Source organism: Mchenga conophoros, linkage group LG15 (genome assembly GCF_057382185.1).
Source record: "Mchenga conophoros isolate Kocher_MC1m ecotype Shallow Benthic linkage group LG15, M_conophoros_male_GT1.1, whole genome shotgun sequence".
Classification (NCBI taxonomy): domain Eukaryota; kingdom Metazoa; phylum Chordata; class Actinopteri; order Cichliformes; family Cichlidae; genus Mchenga; species Mchenga conophoros.
In genome coordinates, this window is record NC_140540.1 from 13,608,927 (window position 1) to 13,626,586 (window position 17,660).

Sequence of the window (17,660 nt, forward strand, 5' to 3'; positions counted from 1 at the left end):
TGTGGCGGCCCCTCGGGAAATAAAGGGGCGGACGAAAGAAACTTGATCTCTTTGGGAAAGAGATACAGTTCCACCGCAGGGATTCTTGTTGCTCTGTTAGCAAACAATAAGGCTGGATCTCTGTGTTCAAGAGCATTATCAGCTCCTGGTTGCTTCTTGGCCCATGAGATTAGTGACCACGGGATTGCACTGCATGGATTGATGTGTGTAAAATCCCCGTTTCCCATTTCTTCTCACTAATAGGTGGGTAAATGTGAGCCAGAGGATGTAAGCAGCGATAATGTCTCTATACATTACACAGTGTGGGTCACCAGCTCTAAGCAGCTGCTAAAACAGTCACTGAAATAGTTTGCCTGTTTCCTGCTATAAACAGTTTATACATAGTGAAATGTGCAGCACAGAAGGTCAGATAAATACACAAGGCATGCAGTGAACATGAGCTCAGGTGGTTACTTAGATCACTTAGCTTTTAGCTTTCTCTAAAGGTTTCCTCAGAATGCAAAAAAGGTTGCATGTTAGGATTTCAAGAAAAATTCTCAACGTCTTAATGGTAAAAGAGAAATGAAATTGATTATATTAATGAACAATAATATAAACAGAAGTGTCTGCAGTTGAGCTGGATGCATTCAAAGTGCAAATGCAAAGTACCTGCATGCAAAATGCAAGTAAGACACGAAGGATTCAAAGCTGAAAATGGCATTCATTCATTGAAAAGGGAGAGCCGTTCTCGTCTCGTACTAATGGAGCTAGAGTCACTTTGGTTTTTTCAGTGGGGAAACACAGACCCCATCAGAGCTGTGACATCTGCTGAAGATGAAAACCAGGAGTAGCAGAATCTGTAAGACATCTTAACTAAACCAAGCCACGTGAACACTTGCTGTGCAGACAATGTTCATTACACTGAGTGAAATGCATCTGACTAAACAGGTCAGGAAAAAATAAGAAACCCAGTGAGAAAGACTCAGCTTAGTGTTCGACACATTTTCCTCATAAAGTCAACTAACAATTTCCAATTTCTCTTGTACAACAGATCACCCAGAGAGGGCTGCACTATTCTTTGTCTGTGGTGTGTGTTTGGGCCTCTTCCTCACCCTCTTCGCCCTGGTAGTACAGATCTCCTGTCGCACCGACTGCCAGCCCCGCCAGCGGCCTCCCGCCAAGAAACGACCGCGTCCTCCCGACTCATCCTCCGATTCCAGCGACTCGGACTCAGACTGGGACACCACCTCAGATCTGTCGGCGCGGAGACACCGGCGCTTTGAGCGTACGCTCAACATGAACGTGTTCACGTCGGCGGAGGAGCTGGAAAGAGCGCAGAGGCTTGAGGAAAGGGAGCGAATCATCCGGGAGATCTGGATGAACGGACAGCCGGACATCCCAGGGACACGGAGCCTCAATCGGTATTACTGAGGACTGCAGAGGGATGATTGATAGGCGGCTTACTTGACTCAAACAAAAATTTAGAACACACTTGGGTTGGAGTGGAAAGGGACAAGGCCTCGATGAAGCTTTATAAGCATGAATGCAAAAGCAGCTGGACTCTTACTGATGAGAAAAGTGGAAGGTACTGCAGACTTTTAAAGAAAGTCCTCCTTCTCTGCTGATTTGCATATTCCTCTGGGTATCATAAGCTATTCCCCTTTTGAGTAAAACAATAAGCTCCCTTTCTGTATGGTAAGCTTACCTCTTGGCTGGAGGAAGCAAGAGGTGAAAGGCTGCACTGCCTTGCCCATGACCTCCGCAGGCCTTTTTGAAGTGGGGATTTATGGGTTAGCTGCCTTAGACATACATAGGCCTGCAGAGACTACATGGTGACTGAAGGACCAAGGCCTCAGACAGGTCTGTTTATACAGAACCCCAGGCAGCTGGAAGAGACTGTGACACTTACAGCTTTATGCTCTGTACCCTCCAGTATTCAAGTGTGAACTTTAGCAGAGGGGTAGCATAAAGCAAGTGCACTTGACAATGTAAGATAATCTTTCCACAGTGAATAACCATGCTGCCTTTTGAGCTTTATAAAACCAAAAGATATTTTTGTGGGAATTCATCTCAGCCCTTCTGAAATATATTTTAAAATATTTAATAGTTTATTAATGTTGCGTATTTTTGTTGTCAAGTATGGTTTATTATGAGATATTTTTATACTTGGCGAAGGTTGTCTGGTCTAGCACCTCAGGGATGCAATCCTAGTGTTTCTGTGTTTGGTTGATGTTTGTTTTGGTTGTTTTTTGGCTATTAAGAAGGGGATCGGCCCATTTAAACCGCTGTGCCAGCATTTAAAGAGAAGAACTAGAAAAATCATATAAAGAGCCTCAAAGAGGTTTTAGTGATTTTTAAACCTTATTTTTGATACAGTATGTTTAACTCACAGTGCAGTGCCTTTTCCAACTGTTACATCTCTTTGTCAGAAATGAAGCTGATGAGTCTCTCTGTAACTGGTCAAATTATTTATTGATTGGAAATCATACATTCATCTCGTTGTATGCATATTCCCTTTGCTGAGGTGGACCATGTGTAAAAGCTGAATGTGTCTGTTAAACATTGCACTTCTCCCCAGATGTAAATGTGCATTACCAGTAAGTGCCAATTTCTATCAGTGACCTTGCTACAAAATATTTTTATGGTCTTGTCTCGTGACAGATGTGTGAATTTCAGGTCTTGCGCCATCTGTGTATTCATTTCAAAGATGCTAAACAGATGCCCGTGGAAACCAGCGCTGCAGAAAGTGGCGAATTATGTCGCCACTTTAATCTTATAACCAGTTGTCAGTCCAGTTCTGCTCGTGCTTCCCTGACTTCAAGCGTAGAGTTAGTTTTCATAAATCAGTTTGGTATTTTTGTGAGCGTAATTAAAGAGTAAACAGGACATATTAAGGTCATTTTCACAACACTCCCTCCACCATACATACAGTACACCCTGCACTTCTCCTGTTTTTTTGTTTTTTTGTTTGTTTTCTAACAAGGATATTTGTTGTGTTTAATTTTGAATGGGATTAAAATATGCCAATAACTGGTGATGTGAGAGACCAAAATATGACTCCTGTGCTTGGAATAAACTGTGTTAAAAAAAAATAACATGTCTTTTTTTTTTCCTTCTGCACTTTCTTCTGAAAAAAACACGCTGCAACTGTGTACACTGACCTATATTTTTGAATTTAAGACTATATTGTGAGTGTCAGGAGAAAGAAGACGCTTTAGCCCAATTCCAGTACTGAGAATACAGTGAGTTCATACATAATACGGATTTACACAAGGAGGTCATAGAAGGAGAACTTGTGAGCCAGCGGCTCACTGGATCTGTAAGATTTGTTATTGAGCGCCACCTTGTGATGAAGATAGATCTCTACAGTGTGTTTTAATGCAGCACATGAGGAGTGAAGTTATGACTGCAAATCACTTTGGCTAGCTATACAAAGTCAGCACAACTATATAGATAAATGCATTGTTTTATTGGATATAACATAAAAAAATACTTAAAATAAAAATGCAAATTAAAAAAATAGAAACTATAACAACTTAATATCATGTTATTATATTGTATTTTATGTTTGCCGTGTTTATTCCTTTGTGTTTGTGTTTGCCGCTGTGAATTTCAGTATTTCCATGGGGTTTTTACCGCGAAATTAAATCTGTTTTAGGAAATATTTGCTTTGTTTCCACTGAGACGCTCCTGTCGTTACCATGGATACTATAAACTTACCACCGTGAGAGCTCTCGTGCAATTTTACACACCAACGAAAACGGCTGTTAAATCCACAAATTACACAATTCCCACTGCTAACATCTTGTGCAGAGGAGGAAATCTTTTTAAAAAAAATAAAAAATATCAAGACTGGAAATGTCTTATACCGGGAACAGCCACGGACTACCATTTTTACCGGGATATACATTTCGAGATGTGACGGTAAGAATATGATTAAACAAAACTATAGGGTTTGCTTAGTAGTTTGAAACATTAACGATTGACAGAATTTTAAATTTTTTTTTTTTTTTTTTGAAGGTGGTGGTGGTGGGGGGGGGGGGGGGGGGGGGTATTTGTCGATTATTTTTTTAATAATGCAGGTGTCTTCTTACATCCCTCCACTTGTTAGGTTGTGTTGCTAAGGTACTAGCCAGCTCTCGAGTGACCTTTAAAACATCTCTAAATGTTCTCTAAAGAGTCTTTGATAAAGTTATTTTATTTTACCAAGCCCTAATAAAAATGAACAGCAATGCTTTGAATCATAATAACACATAATTATTATTTTTTTATAAAATTAACAAATTCACTGTTGACAGTTAACACAGAGAGAATTTATCTGTATTTATTTATTTATTCTTGCTTTACTTTAGGGATGTTATTGTTATTTTGTTTTCCTACAGGCATACTTGATCTACAGTACTGTTCAGTAGTCTTGAGCCACCCCTCGGAAATGAAAAATGGGTGCAAGAATGTATTGGAACACGTGCAAACATACATGGGAATACAGTACTGAAGGCAAAAACAGAGTTTGTACAATTCTAATCACCTTGAAAGTCAATATTTGGTCTGAGCACCTTTATTCTTCAACACAAACAGAACTCTTAGGCAACAATGCTTGTCATTTCTTTAAGTAGTCTTCGTGAATAGTTCCCCAGGCCTCTTGGACGACATTTAAAAATCTTCTTTGGATTCTAGCTGCCTTTTGTTACATTAACAGGGGTGGTAGCTCAGGAGGTAGCGCAAGTCATCTACTAATTGGACAGTTAGTGGTTTGATCCCCGGCTACAAGTATGGCCAAATATCCTTGGGTAAGATACTAACCCCAAGTAGCTCTCCAATGTGAGTGATTGGTTTATAGAAAGCACTTGGGTGGATGATGTTGGATTGTAGGGAATAGAAAAATGCCATTTAAAAAATTATCAGAACACTTAGGTCTGGACTCTGGGGAGGCCAGTCTATCACAGATTGTGCTACCTTGTGTGTTTTTCTATCCAGTTATGCCTTCACCGCATTGGAAGTGTGTTTTGGCAAAAAGAAAAAAGAAAAAAAAGGTTTCGGCAATTTTATGGATTGACATGATTGATCAAAATCGGTTCATAATTCAATTAATTTTGACACCGCTGTCTGAAATTCAGCCCCTAACCACGACAGACCTCCACTGCGATTTACTCATGGGTGCCTAATAAACTGTGTTACTGTATTATGGGAACAGATGATGTGTTTTTGTGACGGTATACTAGTAAGATAACTAGAGATATATTTTTAGATCGGTATGTTGTACAGTTTTCTGCTATGTGTAGACAACACAAGGTCATTGCTTGAAGTAGGTGTCTTTTTTAATGCTTCAGTCATTCATAGGTCAATGTCAAGTGGGTTAACAATTAAAGAATTCCTCTAAAAATGGTCAGGAACAAGGACTTGAATTAAAATCCTTGAAAAAGCAGCCAAAAGAACAATGTGAAAAGACCTTAAGAAAGCCTGGAGAATTATTGGCTACTTGGAACAAAATATACACAATGGGTGGCTCAAGACTTGCACAGACTACTGTAACATTGGACAGAACACTCCCATATTGGTATTTAAGTGTAAACTGCATCAATTAGTGATAAGTGCTTCATGTAATTACGTTTCTGTCTGTATTTACCTGAGCTAATTAATTTCTTCCTCTGTGTTTGCAGAAGTCAGCCTTCCATCGACCCCAAACTCTGAGCTATAGGAATGGCTATGCTCTGCCCCGACGTCCCACTGTGGGCATTGGCAACGACCCTCTTTTATCAGAGCAGCTCACTCAACAAGAGATTAGTGAGTTAGCCTTCGAGACACCTGACCTTACTTATTGCGCCTTTGGTAAAAGAGTACATGAAGACTTCATCCCTGCTCATGTGGCCCTTGACAAGAAGGTCTGGTAACACCTATAGTTGTAAAACTCATAAAAACATAAAGATTCCTCATCTGTTATTCATCACTACCACCTGTCTTGCAGGCGCTGCGCTACTATGGATATTTTATGGAGGCTATCTTGTATTCTCCTGAAGAGCAGTACCGTGTGCGCCCTGTGGTAATTTACTATTACCTAGAGGATGACAGCATTTGCATCATCGAGCCCACAGTAGAGAACTCTGGGATACCACAGGGAAAGCGGATCAAACGCCACCAGTTGCCCAAGAATGAACGTGGAGAGCATTACCATTGGAAAGATCTCAACCTTGGTATGGACCTGGACGTGTATGGGGTCAAATACCGCATCACCCAGTGTGATACCTTTACTAAGGTACAACCTTATGTGTTTGAATGCTGTGGAAATGAAACTATGCATTAGAAGTCTGCTGTTATAAATACACTTCCTGTGTGTTCTGATCTCTCATTCTTCATACAGGAATTCATGGAAAGTGAAGGCATGATTGTAAATGACCCTGAGCCAATGCCAGCGGATCCTTACATCATCCGTCGTGAAAACCCTCCACCGTGTCACACTACACCTTCCACATTTGATAATTTGCACAAGTTTCTCAACATGGACCGCAAGGTGAATGAAATTCAGTCCTTTACAAGCTGACTGTGTAACATTTATCACGTTTAGCACTGTCACATCACAGCAACGTCCAAGGTTTGAATCCACCGATCTTGATTTGTGTTAGAGTTCTAATAAGTGCTAGAAATTAAATTCCTTCATGGGGTATCCCTGCCATAAAATAAATGGCAGATATAATAGAGGCATGCCTGTATTTGTAGTTTCATTCTTCTACACTTTTTTGGTTAGGTGTTACGCTTCTTCACTCTGTGGGATGATGCTGACTCTCTGTATGGGGAGTCCAGGCCTGTTACCATTCACTATTACCTGGTGGATGATACAGTGGAGGTCGCAGAGGTCCACCAACCGAACAGCGGCCTGGATCCCTTCCCCATCCTGATGCGGAGGCAGAGACTACCCAAAAAGATCAAATCAGGTTTGATGCAGTACTGTGTGTTGGTTAAATGTGCATTTAACAGATTTGATTTGATACAGTGCAGTAAAGCGAGTTATGTCATCAGTTATGTTTTTTTTCTTGCCTACTTTATGTATGACATAAACGACTTTATGCAATGATGACAAAAATGATGACATGTTATGTAAAAAGATTAATTACACTGGCTTCTACAAAGTACTCGGTTTTCTAGATACATCAAAAATACACAGAGACTGTGATAATATTTTGTATATTTAATTTTGACATTGTTGTACTCTTGTTTATTTGTAGAGAACTTCCCCAGCGCAGTGATGGAGGTCTCAAAGCAAGAGGTGGATGAGTATTACTCCCCAAAAGACTTCCAGGTGGGTCAAAGGATGAAACTACTGGGGCGCAACTTCCTGCTTTATGACTGTGATGGCTTCACTAAAGAATATTACCAGAAGAACCACCCGGAAATGGAGATGAAGTCCATAGAGATACCAAAGAAGGTTGATATGCCTCAAGACTGGAAGAAGGTAAATTGAACTGTATATTTAACCTATTTTTGTTTTTTATGTTGGAACAATTTTAATTTAAACTGAAGCCCATCTTGGAATGGGATTACACCAGACAAAACAATTATAAACTACATCCATCTGTGAATTTGACGTTCATTATAATGTCAGCGATACACACACATCTTATACAGTGATGACGCATCATACTGACAGAATCTGTCTGCAGATAGTCATATAAACACCCGATAAAGCTCTAAAAACTACCTTTGAGGTAGTTTCTGCTATAGTAAGTGTCTCAAGGACCTAATTTTGCCATGATTGCATACACACAGACAGATTCAGAAGGTAAAAAGCAATTCCAGCCATGCTGTCAGAGCTAGACTGTATCACTGAGGAGGCATGCTTTATACCGCTTTAAGCCAGACCAATTCAAAGTGATAGGAAGGCAATAGTAGCTCAGTTAAGCAGATGGACTACAGCAGCAGAAGTGTATATGTTTTTGTACATTTGTGTCTATTTCCTTCTCTCTTTCTCCATGCTGTCCATCCTTACAGATAGTTCCTCCCTACAATGGTTTTGGTTCACTTGAGGATTCTCTTCAGAATTGTTTGCGTCTGATTCCCGAGCCTCCCAAAGTGAACGTGGTAAAGATGCTAGAGAACGACCATAAAGTGTTGCGCTACAGTGCCAGACTGGTGAGCAACATTTAGCAGAGCATTTGTAGCAGTTCAAAAGAACTGAATCACTGAAAGTTACCAAAAGTAGACCATTCTAATGAGATTAAAAAAGCCCAGCCTTGCTCCTCATTCTGCAATGGACAGGGTTTGCTCAGAAACACTGATTAGAGACATTTTTACTCCTCAGTAAAAATTTAGTTAAAAAAGGGGTGATTATGCAAAAAGCTATTATTTTATTTTTACACCTTGGTTAAGCCCACCTATGTTGCATTCCAGGACTCCCAGAATCCTGAAGATGAAGACCGCCGTTTCATCCTGTCCTACTTCCTGTCCAATGACATGATCAGCATTTTTGAAAAGACCACACGCAACTCTGGTGTCATTGGTGGAAAATTTCTGGAAAAGTCTCGTGTCCCCAAGCCAGGCTCTACTGTAGACAAACCTGCGTACTACTCACCTGCAGACTTCGCTATCGGGGCCACTGTGGAAGGTAACAGCTGAAATCCTATGTTAATCAGGACTGGGAAAACAAACATGCCACTATCCCAACTTCTTTTAAGCGTGTTTCTGACTTAAATTGAAAATGATTATATATTCCTTTTTTATACAGTAACATTTCTCAGTTATGACATTTTAAATGTTATCTTTAGTATAATATCAAGATTATAAAATTTACCTTTGCCCGCTTTCAGTTTTTGGTCACCGCTTTGTGTTGACTGATGCCGACCACTATGTGCTCAAATACTTGGAGTCTAACTGGAGTGACATCCCTTCCAAGACGCTGGATTCTTTGCGGCAGAAGCTGGGTGTGGAAATTCTAACTACCCAGCCACCTGACCAAGATGGGAAAGACTATACCAGCCATTTAGACTAAATTATTTGTCAATGATACCTTTGTGCAGGTAGGTATCTCTTTGGAAAAAATAAATGCTAATTAGTTCATGCTCATCTTAATTGCCAACCCCCCCCCCCCCTCCTTTCTCATTGGCAGGTGAAGCAACAGAGCCGTTTCTTTGATGTGAAGACATTCCTTATTTCAGAGTTCTTCTTCTGCAATAAATCTACTATAAATCAAAGCCTTTACTAAAATTTCCTTGACAATTAAACAATCAACATGACACCTTTCAAGTGATACCTTACAGTGAGACAAATGATAAATACAGCGACCTTTTGTTGTTGCTTTAAAATGAACCTTATGGCGTCTCTAATGAGGAGACTTCAAATTTGTCCATTCACACACCATAAATTCCAACAAGTGATTATTCTTTTTTTTTTTTTTTGTAGTTTTGTTTTAAACACATGTGGTGCATAAAATGTAAACCAGCTGAAAAGACCTCAGATGCAAAACTTATATCAGAAAAAAATCTCATTATTTAATAAAGAAATTAAAAACAAAAAAAGGAAAAAAAAAAAAAAAAAAAAAGAAAACATGAAATAGCATGCGGTAATATCCAACATACATATTTAATGCATATTTGTTAAGTGACCAGTGACAGTTGCATGATTTCGACAGTAAGCTCATATCATACTTTATCATCAGTAACGCTTTTCTGCTCCAGCAGACCAGAATAGAAAACAAGCAAAGCCGGCTCAATGGCAAGAGCTGCAATATCTCACAATGCTACAACCAATACAGTACTTGTGTATGAGGACTAATCAACACGTTCAGCATGGACATACACATTAAAATGTGCCACACACCGCGTTCACTTTACTTTTGAATTCCCTCTGCATTCAATGGTGTGCTTCAGGGTGGGATCACAGGCTTTGTGGATGTATATAAAAAAAATAAAAAATAAAAAAAATACTGATATGATGAGAAGAGAAAATGTCTGTTGGGGCTCAAGGGGTTTCCTTGGATTTCATTTTCCAGCATTCAAGCCTAAGTCTGTAGCGACTGAGTCCCCGTGGCATCTCAGGAAATACACATCCAGAAGCTTGATGACCAGTGGCTATCAGCTTCGCTGCGGTGCTGATGAGAAGCCTTGGCCAGGGCTAAGGTCTCCTGTTTAGGCCAGTCAGTTTGTTATCTTAAGGGGATTTGAGTTTCTTTGTCCGAGGAGAGGCTCCGTTCTCAGCTTTAAGAACTCCATTTTCATGGTGACCAACTGCCAGGCAGAGAAGGGAGAAATCAGTACCTCTGTTAATGCAGCACATGTAAGAATCGGTGTGATTAAGATAAATGAAGAAAGCAGAAATGACAGCAGAGAAGAGACAAATGTTAAGTCTCATTTCCTTTTTCTTTTGCAAGTATTTAACAGGTAATGCATGTGAAATATGAAAGCCAGCAGAGCAGGTGTTTAAACTCACGTGAATCTCTTTTTAGTGGCCTTAGGGGTTGTTTTGCAGCAGACTTCTTGCGAACAGCCTGCTCGTGTCTGAACTCCCTCCAGCGCCTCAGCTGGAAGCGAATAAACTTCCAGAGTAGCCACGATTGAGTTAAACATACCAACAGTAGAACGGTCATCCTGAAAGGGCCAAAGGAAAGAACAAAAACAAACGTGTGCTCGTAAAAATGGGCGATTGTGTTGCAAAATGTTAAAACATATGATGCTAATGTATGATATTTTTAATAGCCTAAATAAAATATCTAAATTCCTTCCTGGCTCCTATACATCCTCCTCAAAATGAATGATGCAAAACAATACAAAACTGAACACTAGAAGGGCACAATGTAATTATACTTTTATGTTGTTTCTGTAGCTCTAAACAGTTCTTACAGTACCAGAAAATAAATCATTATCCACAGATGTTGGACATTGCTCTTTTTTTCCCTCTCTCAATATAACTCACCTTATCAACACAGTGTTGAAGTTCCCCATCTCCAGGTCCAGCCCCTGATACTCAGAACGAGCCAAACCAAACCCCACTGCCAGGAACATCAGGGTCAGCGTAGACATCCGCGTAAACACGAAGCTGACCGCCCACAGATCAAACCTGGGGGAGGACACACAGCGAGGTTGGGCCCAGAGAAAGGAAAAGGAAAAGGAAAAAAAAAAAAAGCTGCTGAGATGATCAGTTCAAGGTAGTGGTTATCATAAGAACACTGTAATATTATTGTGTACTGTAAAACTATCCGAGTCAAAAGGTGAACAACGCTGAAAACACATGATGCTGTTGCTTACGAACAAAAACACTGAAGTTTATTTTTAAAAGGTCGCACTGTTGGGCTTGATCTACTTCTATCTCATTCCTTTATCAAGTAAAACCTGCTGAAGCCTCTTCGCAGGTAAGATAGCTTACATTTTCTGGTGGTTCTCATCAGTGAAATACAGGAGTCTGGCGATGTGGAAGCCCAACTCTGACACGTACTGCAGGAAGAGGAGTACCAGACCCACACGACTTAAACTAGGCAGGAAAGAGGAGACACAAAGTCGAGAGATTAGGTGATAAAAGGAAATCATCTAAGCAGCCCGAGCATCTTGCAACTCGGGAGTCACCGTGAAGTGCAGCTGGACACTTATTTTGAGCCATTATCTAAAATAACTGAATCACCAGTACAGTTTGATCTGACTTAACCCTGAAATATCTAAAAATCTTTATGTTTTTCCCTCACAGATTTCAAATCAAGGTTCTTTGAGTGCCACGTTTCTCCCTTACATCCCTGCTGACAAAAGAAACACTAAGTTGAGCAGCAGAGTGAAAATTGCTGCTGCAAAGAATTTAAAAGACCTCGAAATGACTCAAATACCAAGCATTTAGTGAGTCTTCTCTACTCACACCTTTGGATTTTACTGGCCAACTTCAAAGGGATTCTTACTTTAACAAATAGGCTGCAGAGATGTGGAGCAAATACAGGCAGATGTACTGGAGCTGGCGAGAAATCTCCTCCTGGAAAACAAACAGCCTTTATTTGCAAATGATTTTAAAGCTTGACACCTTTCTCCACCTCTCCGTCCTTTTCCAACTTTGTCTAATGCACATGCAGAATATACATGAGCCCAAGTATAAACAGAGCTTATCTAATCACACTTTAGAACTCCTCCAGTTTCAAGGACTCTCCAACTGACCTTGCGGACTTTCTGGAAGTAGAGCTCTGGCAAGGCATGGAGCCAGTAGGCAAGCTGAGTGAGGTAGAAAAACTTCACCTGAAACCTGGACCAGACACACACAGACAGGCATGGGTAAGACAGAGGGAGAAGCACATAATCTACATCCTGCCTCACTGATTGTTTCGTCTTAGTTTTATTATATAATTAGGACTATGGTCAAAAAAACAAAACAAAAAAAAACAACAAGCTTGTAGACAGCCAACTTATCGTGTTTCTGCAGCAAAATTGATGATCCCCACTTCTGAAAAAGAAACCCTAAAAGGCTCCTACTTTGCACAAATGCATAATGCTCTTTTCTCTCCTGGAGCTTTTTACTAGGTGCCTTCCCATCTTTGAAAAACGTCCAGCTGTGATAACCACATAAACTCAGGGCCTTCTTGATATGTTCTTCTGTTTTCCTGGCCACTGTATCTGTGGGCATGGTGTTCACTCTGTGTTGTAGCGTCCTGATGACACCCAGTTTGTGTTCCACTGGATGTTGAGAGTCAAACCTTAAATATTGATCTGTATGCGTTGGTTTACAGTACACATTTGTATACTACCATTATCATATTTTAATAATGATTATAGCTAATAACCTCTTATTCTTATTCTCCCTGGTTATTTTGATAAATGCCACCACAAAAAGTCAGGCAGCAGAGACTCCACCAAGTAAAACTGGTTGGAGAATCAGAGTTTCAAAATAATTTGAAATATTAAGTGGGCTTAGATTAAATAGCTTTAATACACTTTATTTATTTAACAGCCAAAATTAAATATAACGTGATGCACAAACTCATTCTGTCAATTTGCCTTAACCATCTGAAGATCATTTGCACTCAGGTCCACACCCAGGCCAAAAACCAAACCCCAAAATAATCAAAATCTGGCAGCAGCATCAAGATAAGAGTATCAGAAGAGGAAAGGTTATGATAGATTGCTGTATTGGTATTGTGTCTCACTCCTAATAAACATGACATTTGTTAGCTACAGTTAGTGTTTTATGGTTAAATTAATATATATAAATATATATATACCTGAGATGTACATGAGGATAGTTCTCCCAAAGGGTGCTGGGATGCAGGAGATATCCTTCCTGTGTGAAGAAATTAGAACACTTATACTATTAATACTATTATCTATTAATGTGCGCGTGTGAGCGCCTGTTTTAAGAATATGTGCGGCATTTCCTTCACTAGGAAGTTGTCGCTTGAATGCAGTCTCACTCACTGTAATGAGGATGTAGAAACTCCACACACTAGACACCAAGTGAAACACGCAAAGTTGACCCGACTCATTAAACTTGGTGTTCTTGCTCTTGGAGAGGTGAAGACGTCTGTTCACTTTCTGCAACATGAACCATAACAACAGGACGCGTGAATGAGGTTAGATCCCGGCAATAACGGGTGGCATGTTGACTCTGGCGTTTGTCATGCACAAGGAAGTGTTACAGGATTACCGTAAGGAGGACAAAAAAAAATAAAAAATGACAGAAGCTATTTATGGCTGCTACTTTAAACACTTGCCTGAAGAAGTATTCCTTTCAAGACACGCTGGAAACCGTGGTGATGTTGCGAAAATAACACCCGATCCTTTTCGCTGGCCTATTTCTAAACAATGACCAAATACTAACCTGGCTCTCCCGCCATCCCCCCACATCAATCTGTTTAAGCTCTTTTGTTTAAAATATTCATAACTGGCATGTGTGGTTTTTTTTTTTTTTCCATGTGGTTTCTTTTAAACTGACACAATGAGAGCATTTGGATGCAAACACCATGAGATGAAACAGCACATATCCTGGTTTCAGTATATGGCACGCATCTTCCTCATTATAATATCATGTTTTTGAAACAGTAAAGAGGCTAATACTGTGCACTGAAGGGGTTTTTTAAGCTAATCAGTTCAAAGCCTGGATGACTACACTGAAAACAGTAATATTCTGATTATTTTAAAGCTTCTTTATGGTCTTGGAAAGATTTATGTAACTTGGTACAACCTGGTCATAACCTGTAGTGTTCTCCTTCATTTAACCAATGAGTAGAATGTGTATATAGTGGTTAATGAATCTTTATGTGGGTTTTATTGGGGCAGTGCTTTTGTGGCAATGGGTACCTTATGGCGCTTCCTTTCCAAAAACCTTTCTACTAAATTATTAAGAATTTACATACCCAGAACAAAAACATTTTCCCTCATTTTAATTACCTACTCATTTTTTAATCTTTTTTAAATCTGTCTGCTGGAAATAATCAGCATATGTTTCAGACAAAAGAAACACACCAAAAAGCTGAGGCATTGTAAAACAGTAAAAAGATGCTTACATCCAGAAGATATTCCTGCACTACTGCGTGGAGGATGATGGCGATGAAGAAATAGAACAGGATGGTGGCACAGTCCTTCCATCCGTAATGGTACAACGTCACCTCTCCCTCTAAAAACACACACAGGAGATATGAAACACACATAGGATGTTATTTATCAGGGGTGTGTTAAACATCCTGGAAGAACATCCAGCTTCAATAATACCGTGACGCAGAGGAAAAGGTACGGAAGAAGTGAAACTCCATGAGTCAAAGGTTAATAGAGGCTGAATGAAAGTAAGCACGTAATCAAAATCTGGCTCTTCGTACCTGACGACAACGTGGTGACGTTGTACTGAGGCTGAATGAACAGTATGGCCGTCTTTGCTGTTGCCTGGAAATTAGACGAGACGTCAGCAGCAGCATAGTTCAGCGAACCTGCCTGAGTGCAACCTCAAGAATGTGGGCTTCCAAGTAGAGCAAACACAAGTCAGTCTTTCCTTCATAAAGGATTTTTGACAACCCCCACCCACATCCCCTTGCAGTGTTGTAACACCTTTTTTTTCTTAATCGGGTTGTCATTTACTGAAGTACAATAGCCATATCAGTTTAACATATAGTCAATAAACTTGCTATATATATATATATATATATATATATATATATATATATATAGCTAGCAAGTGGGTGTGTGAGATTAAGGAAATAGCCTTATCAGTATAGCAGAGCTGTCACACAGTCACACATCTGGTGTCATAACTTCCTCATGAGAACTGATTTCTAAGATGTCCTTCTAAAAAAAAAATAATTAAAAAAATAGAATGGCAGAGGTTTTTGTTTTAACCCAGTATAAACCTTATTTCAAAACAAAGCCATACCTGCCTGCAAGCACCTGTTACAGGTTGCTGAGTGTGATCCAGGATCCGATTGTTATATTCAGATGATCCAGATTTCAACATGCATACAGCAAATACTTTTGATTATTCCTGTCACTAACCCCTAACCCTAACCCCTAACCCTAACCCTAATTCTGACCTTAACACATATGATTAAGCAAAGTGAAAAAAAATGAAACCACAGCCCCCCTCCTACCCCTCACCCCAAGAGACCTTGTTGGTCCCCTGATACCAGTTTGGGCGCCACAGTGAAACAAGTCGCCAGTTATTCCCTGTGGATGGAGGCTACTGGTGACATGTCATCAAAATTTAACATAACTGACTACATGTAGAGCACTCTCGTTCTCTTTTTTTCCAGTGATGAAAAAAATAAAGGAAATCCCCTATTTTTTTTCCCCTCTTCGATCAGCTGTGTAATCACAGCCAGGGTTCCGTTTTGAAACTTTACTAAATGTCCAGGCGGTGGCTGCCTGGGAGTGTTTGTGCTCACGCAGAAGGAAGAACTACTACACGAATAATCTATTTAATTATTTCACTAAAGGTCAGCGGTGAAATCCCTTCAGGTCAAAGCGTGTTAAGAGCAGCTGACCCCCCCGGGTCACAGCAGCAAATATTGAGACGTGGCAGTTAACTAGTGGCGTCAAGACACTGACAAATAGTCAGACAGCTTCCGTTCACGACTTTCAAAATAAAACGGCTGGCAGCGGAAGTTTGTTGGAACTCATAGGAAGGAAAGTCGTTGCTTTTAATTTGAATACAGGAAAGGCTTTAACACCCATTTTATTTTAGAAATGTCTGGTAACTGACAATTGCAAAAACAATTGCTTGCAAAGAGTTTTTGCTGTGAAAGACACTGTCATGCGATTAAACAGTCATGTAGCTTTGCTACCCAAGTCAAGTGTTTAGGTTTTACCCAGATTCTAGAAACTTAAAGACAAGACAAAAGGAAACTTTCAACATGTAAAGCAATAATACGAAAACGCTGTAGTTTGTGCACAGCTGCTTTTTTAAACCCGTTTCCTCCTACCTTAAGAGCAACGCATAGATTGTTACTTTGACTGCGACCAGAGCAACATTTTTTTCCTTCCTCAAACTTGTAAAATTTAAAACACAAAAACAGCACGAACGACAAACCCGCGAAACTGATAACAGCTAAATTAACAGGCAATCTTATGAGCAACCGTTTCTACAAAGCGGGAATCGCTTTAAGTGGGATTTCAAGTTAGAGCTTAGAGTTTGCCGCAGGCTTTGCCATCTTAAAACAGCTGAGGGAGACGAGAGAAGGAAAAAAGGAATGTGAGTTCATCTCACCTCAAACATCAGTCCAATCAGAATGAAAATCACCAAACCGAATACGATGTCAGCATGGTTTTGAATTAAGAACTCCTGGCTGAAGAAAGGATAGCTCTTATTTCTTCGGCGAAATGCCATGTCAACACAATGGACTTTTCCCTTCTGTTTTAAAAATCAGAATTTTTCTGACTACGAAGTTCAGTGAGTTAACTTTCTCGGCGACGTACGCATGCGCGTCGTCTTAAAGGGCCAGAGCCATAAATACCTTCTTTGGGTCGATTTACACAAAGTTAGATTCAGTCTGCCTTGTCAGACTCATTATAACCACTTTTGCAGCTGCATGCAGAATTGGCATAAAATGTTGTGCAAAAGTCTTGAGCTATCCCTGTTTTCTTTGTATTTTGCTTCCAAGGAGCCATATTTTCTTGCATCATTTGGTAAATGGTAAATGGCCTGTATTTGTATAGCGCTTTACTAGTCCCTAAGTACCCCAAAGCGCTTCACACAACCAGTCATCCACCCATTCACACACTGGTGATGGCAAGCTACATTGTAGCCACAGCCACCCTGGGGCGCACTGACAGAGGCTGCCGGACACTGGCGCCACCACCAGTAGGCAACGGGTGAAGTGTCTCGCCCAAGGACACAACGACCGAGACTGTCCAAGCCGGGGCTCGAATCGGCAACCTTCCGATTACAAGGCGAACTCCCAACTCTTGAGCAATAGTTTTTCCGTGTTCTCTGAAGGTCTTTAAAGTTTTTCACTCATTTTCATTATCAAACTGTTTTCAGAGGAATGTAGATAACAGAAAACTAAGCAAAGAACCTAGTTTAAATTGTATCTTTAGGGACTTTGTTACTAGCAGCCTGCGTAATTTGCTCCTTTAGTTTCTTTAGTTTAAATCTAAAAAAAAAAAAAAAAAAAAAGGCAACGACAACATAGTGGACAAAATTGTATTTTTGCAGCAACAACATGATTCCCAAAGCCTTATTAGTGTTGGCTTTGGCACATCTTGATTTATGTGCAGTATGTTCTTAAATAAATCTGAGGACAAATA

The 17,660-nt window shown here is 40.0% G+C and overlaps 3 protein-coding genes across 6 annotated transcripts in view; 2 read left to right on the forward strand and 1 right to left on the reverse strand.

Moving 5' to 3' along the window:
• eva1aa (eva-1 homolog A, regulator of programmed cell death a) overlaps window positions 1-3,061 on the forward strand; it is a 72,932-nt gene extending 69,871 nt beyond the window's left edge. For all 4 annotated transcript variants that reach the window (XM_085247455.1, XM_085247456.1, XM_085247458.1 and 1 more), the window contains one exon: window positions 1,031-3,061. In XM_085247455.1, the coding sequence (XP_085103581.1) occupies window positions 1,031-1,410 (380 nt within the window). In that variant the 3' untranslated portion in view covers window positions 1,411-3,061. The remainder of the gene's footprint in view (window positions 1-1,030) is intronic.
• A 612-nt stretch (window positions 3,062-3,673) lies between these two features.
• Window positions 3,674-9,161, forward strand: efhc1 (EF-hand domain (C-terminal) containing 1). The gene is made up of 10 exons (XM_085246981.1): window positions 3,674-3,903; window positions 5,640-5,861; window positions 5,945-6,232; window positions 6,338-6,487; window positions 6,722-6,908; window positions 7,200-7,426; window positions 7,963-8,103; window positions 8,362-8,575; window positions 8,778-8,987; window positions 9,077-9,161. Exons 1-9 carry the CDS (start codon window positions 3,838-3,840, stop codon window positions 8,957-8,959), a joined length of 1,677 nt encoding a protein of 558 aa, XP_085103107.1. The 5' UTR covers window positions 3,674-3,837; the 3' UTR covers window positions 8,960-8,987; window positions 9,077-9,161.
• Window positions 9,162-9,433: 272 nt separating this feature from the next.
• tram2 (translocation associated membrane protein 2) lies at window positions 9,434-16,824 on the reverse strand. The gene is made up of 11 exons (XM_085246982.1): window positions 16,621-16,824; window positions 14,744-14,807; window positions 14,435-14,544; window positions 13,347-13,463; window positions 13,154-13,212; window positions 12,096-12,180; window positions 11,846-11,916; window positions 11,329-11,433; window positions 10,879-11,022; window positions 10,396-10,553; window positions 9,434-10,193 (listed from the first exon to the last, which is right to left on the reverse strand). The coding sequence occupies exons 1-11, from the start codon at window positions 16,738-16,740 to the stop codon at window positions 10,117-10,119; spliced, it is 1,110 nt and encodes a 369-aa protein (XP_085103108.1). The 5' UTR covers window positions 16,741-16,824; the 3' UTR covers window positions 9,434-10,116.
• Between the last annotated feature and the right edge of the window lie 836 nt (window positions 16,825-17,660).

What these genes read in the sequence shown, in the direction of transcription:
- efhc1 (XM_085246981.1), top strand. Translation starts at nt 3,838, where the DNA reads ATGTCTTATACCGGGAACAGCCACGGACTACCATTTTTACCGGGATAT. An exon ending in ATGTGGCCCTTGACAAGAAG is followed by an intron (nt 5,862 to 5,944) that starts GTCTGGTAACAC and finishes CCTGTCTTGCAG; the next exon opens with GCGCTGCGCTACTATGGATA. An exon ending in ACCCAAAAAGATCAAATCAG is followed by an intron (nt 6,909 to 7,199) that starts GTTTGATGCAGT and finishes GTTTATTTGTAG; the next exon opens with AGAACTTCCCCAGCGCAGTG.
- tram2 (XM_085246982.1), bottom strand. Translation starts at nt 16,740, where the DNA reads ATGGCATTTCGCCGAAGAAATAAGAGCTATCCTTTCTTCAGCCAGGAG. An exon ending in GATGAGAACCACCAGAAAAT is followed by an intron (nt 11,023 to 11,328) that starts GTAAGCTATCTT and finishes GTCCTCCCCCAG; the next exon opens with GTTTGATCTGTGGGCGGTCA. An exon ending in GCCACTAAAAAGAGATTCAC is followed by an intron (nt 10,194 to 10,395) that starts GTGAGTTTAAAC and finishes TCTGCCTGGCAG; the next exon opens with TTGGTCACCATGAAAATGGA.